Below are 2806 nucleotides of genomic sequence, written 5' to 3'. Positions count from 1 at the left end.
AAGAAACTCTAGTAACAAGGGTTTTCTTCTCTCCACTTCTTTAATCTTTCTATTGAATTCTATGTTTGTTAATGTAAGATTTGAATTTTGTGTTAGTGATGTTATTTTAAAGTATATGCCTTGGGTATTTGGTTGAACTTTCTATGATTGTTTGGTGTTGATTTCCTGGCTAATTGATTGCTATTATCTTGATTGAGTTATTAGAACTTTTTTTCTTATAATCATGATTAACTGGCCATTGATTATGATCATTTAAAGATATTAGATTTGCAATGAGAATTGAAATTTGATACTAATTCGTAGAAGTGTTAAACCTTAGGAGTACACTTAGGAAATAGAGGTACACCTTTATGACTTTTGTGATTTTGTTTAGGACAGTCAATGGGGTCGGTCCAACCCGAACTCAGCTTGTTCGACTCGAAAAAAAGCCCGATGAGTCCGACCTTTTAGTGAGCCGGTCTAAATTTTAACCTAAAAATTAGGCCCGAATTAAATGTAAATCGAGTTTGGGCCTCATTAGACTCAAATTCGATACAGGCCCGACCCTTAAATTACCTATATATATGATGATATATATATAATATTTAAATTACCTAGTGGTGGGAGATTTTAATGTGATCTCCAATATCACAGAACGGTCAGGGGGTGCCCCCCAAACGGTCGAAACATGGACGAGTTTAACGAAGCAGTATCTAGTTGTGGCCTCTCAGAGGTCAGTTTTGACGGCCCCCCATTCACTTGGAGAAATGGCAGGGTTTGGCAGCGCCTGGACAGGGCACTAACAAACGAGGCTTGGACAGATACGTTCGAGGTCACCAAGGTCTCTCACTTGGTCCGCGGTAGATCAGACCATGCCCCGCTTCTAATCAGGTGCGGCGCTAATGGTGGGAAGAGCTCGGCATTTCGCTTTCTCAATGTCTGGACCAAGTCACCGAGCTTCAAGGATGTGGTAAAAGAAGCTTGGCTAATCCCGGTTAGTAGGGGGGGTATGGTTGGCTTTCACCAGAGACTCTTGAATGTGAAACAGAGTCTCCGCTTTTGGAACAATCGGTCTTTTGGGCATATTTTTCGGGCGGTGACTCAGGCGGGGAAGGAGCTAGGGGACAGGCAAGTGGAGTTTGATGCCACTCGGGATGACGTGTCTAGAGCACGTTTAGGGGAGGCTAAGGCAAGGCATACACGGGCACTGGCCATTGAATGCGACTACTGGAAACAAAAGTCAAGTATCAAATGGCTTCAGCAGGGGGATGCGAATACCAAATTCTTCCATTCTGTGGTGAAGCAGTGATGGAGTACGAATTTCATCTCACGTATTAAGGAGGAAGGGGGTCAGTGGATTGAGGAGGAGGTAGCTATTTAGGAATCCACTGCCCGCTTCTTTGAACAGTTGTTTACATCCGAGTGGGAAGGCAGGGCCAACCCAGTGCTAAACTTTCCATTGCCAGCTTTGAGTTAGGAGGATAATGCTGGCCTTCAGAAATTGCCGTCGATGACGGAGCTGCAAGAAGTGGTTTTATCCATGGCAAAAGAGACAGCGCCAGGACCAGACGGCTTTGGAACGGTCTTCTACCAAGAGTGTTGGACAATAATTCAAGGGGAACTATTGGATGCGATTCAGGAGTTCTTTTAGGGGGTTCCCCAACGCAAGGGGTTCTCTAGTGCATTGATAGTCTTAATCCCTAAGGTGTCCGGAGCTTCACAATGGCGGGAATTCAGGCCCATCAGTCTATGCAACCTAAGTTCGAAAATTATCTCCAAAATTTTAGCGAATCGTCTCAAGCTCCTGCTTCCTAAACTAATCTCACCGTGGCAGTCGGGATTTGTTCTGGGACGGAGTATCGTGGATAACATCCTTATCGCACAGGAACTAGCCTTGGACCTTGATAGGCGGCTGAGTTCTCCGAACTTGATGTTGAAGTTGGACATGGAGAAGGCCTATGACAAGGTACAATGGACCTTCCTCATTTTTATGCTTCGGCGTCTTGGCTTTCAGGAGGGGGCGGTGGATCTGGTTTTTAGAATCGTGTCGAATAATTGGTTCTCAGTTCTGGTCAACGGGACCCCAGCGGGTTTTTCCAAATCAACGAGGGGAGTCCTGCAGGGTGACCCCTTCTCCCCGGCCTTGTTCTTATTGGTCGCCGAGTTTTTAGCGGGTAGTCTCGATGCTTTGAAGGAGTTTCTGAATTCGTACCAGGTGTACTCGGGCCAGAAAATTAACTCGAGCAAAAGCTCTTTTGTTGACGCTGGCAACTAGCGAGCAGCAGGCCATGGTGGTCGAGAAGCTGCAATTCAGGCAGCAGCAGCTGCAATTCTACACATAACTTCTCCCTCAATCAACATATCAAACCGGTATTGCAAATTTCACGAATTTGTTCATGATTGCGTTACTCAATTTAGATCCAATTTGCACATGGGTCTTTTCTTATTAATATGAAGTTTCGGATGAAACTTTGTTTAAGAGGGTAGAATGTGAAATCTCTCATTTTTCATCCTATTATTATTATTATTATTTCTCAAATGTCTAATATAATTTTAAATAGACAAACTAAATAAATAGGACTGTCAGGAATTTTATTCTTAACTAACTAACTCCATAATAGTGTGATGTTGTCATCCAAGTTAGTGGGGTGTTAATTCATATTAGTAGGCAGATAAGGATAAGCGTTCCATTGGGATTTGACAACCTAAAATATAACTACACCTAATAACTAGCTTAATCAATGACACTTCCACTTCTTTCTTGTTAAAAACTAGAACAAAGATGAGAAAGAAATGCAAAAAACTACCACTATCTTGTATGACTCGA

At 43.1% G+C, this 2806-nt stretch overlaps 1 protein-coding gene across 1 annotated transcript; it reads left to right on the top strand.

Annotated features, from left to right (window-relative positions):
- The first annotated feature begins 667 nt into the window (after positions 1–667).
- On the top strand, positions 668–1288 carry LOC113780465. The gene has a single exon (XM_027326264.1). The coding sequence runs from the start codon at positions 668–670 to the stop codon at positions 1286–1288; it is 621 nt and encodes a 206-aa protein (XP_027182065.1).
- The last annotated feature ends 1518 nt before the right edge of the window (positions 1289–2806 follow it).

This window comes from Coffea eugenioides, chromosome 8 (genome assembly GCF_003713205.1).
Source record: "Coffea eugenioides isolate CCC68of chromosome 8, Ceug_1.0, whole genome shotgun sequence".
NCBI classification, from domain to species: Eukaryota; Viridiplantae; Streptophyta; class Magnoliopsida; order Gentianales; family Rubiaceae; genus Coffea; species Coffea eugenioides.
This window is presented reverse-complemented; position numbering and strand designations above follow the sequence as displayed.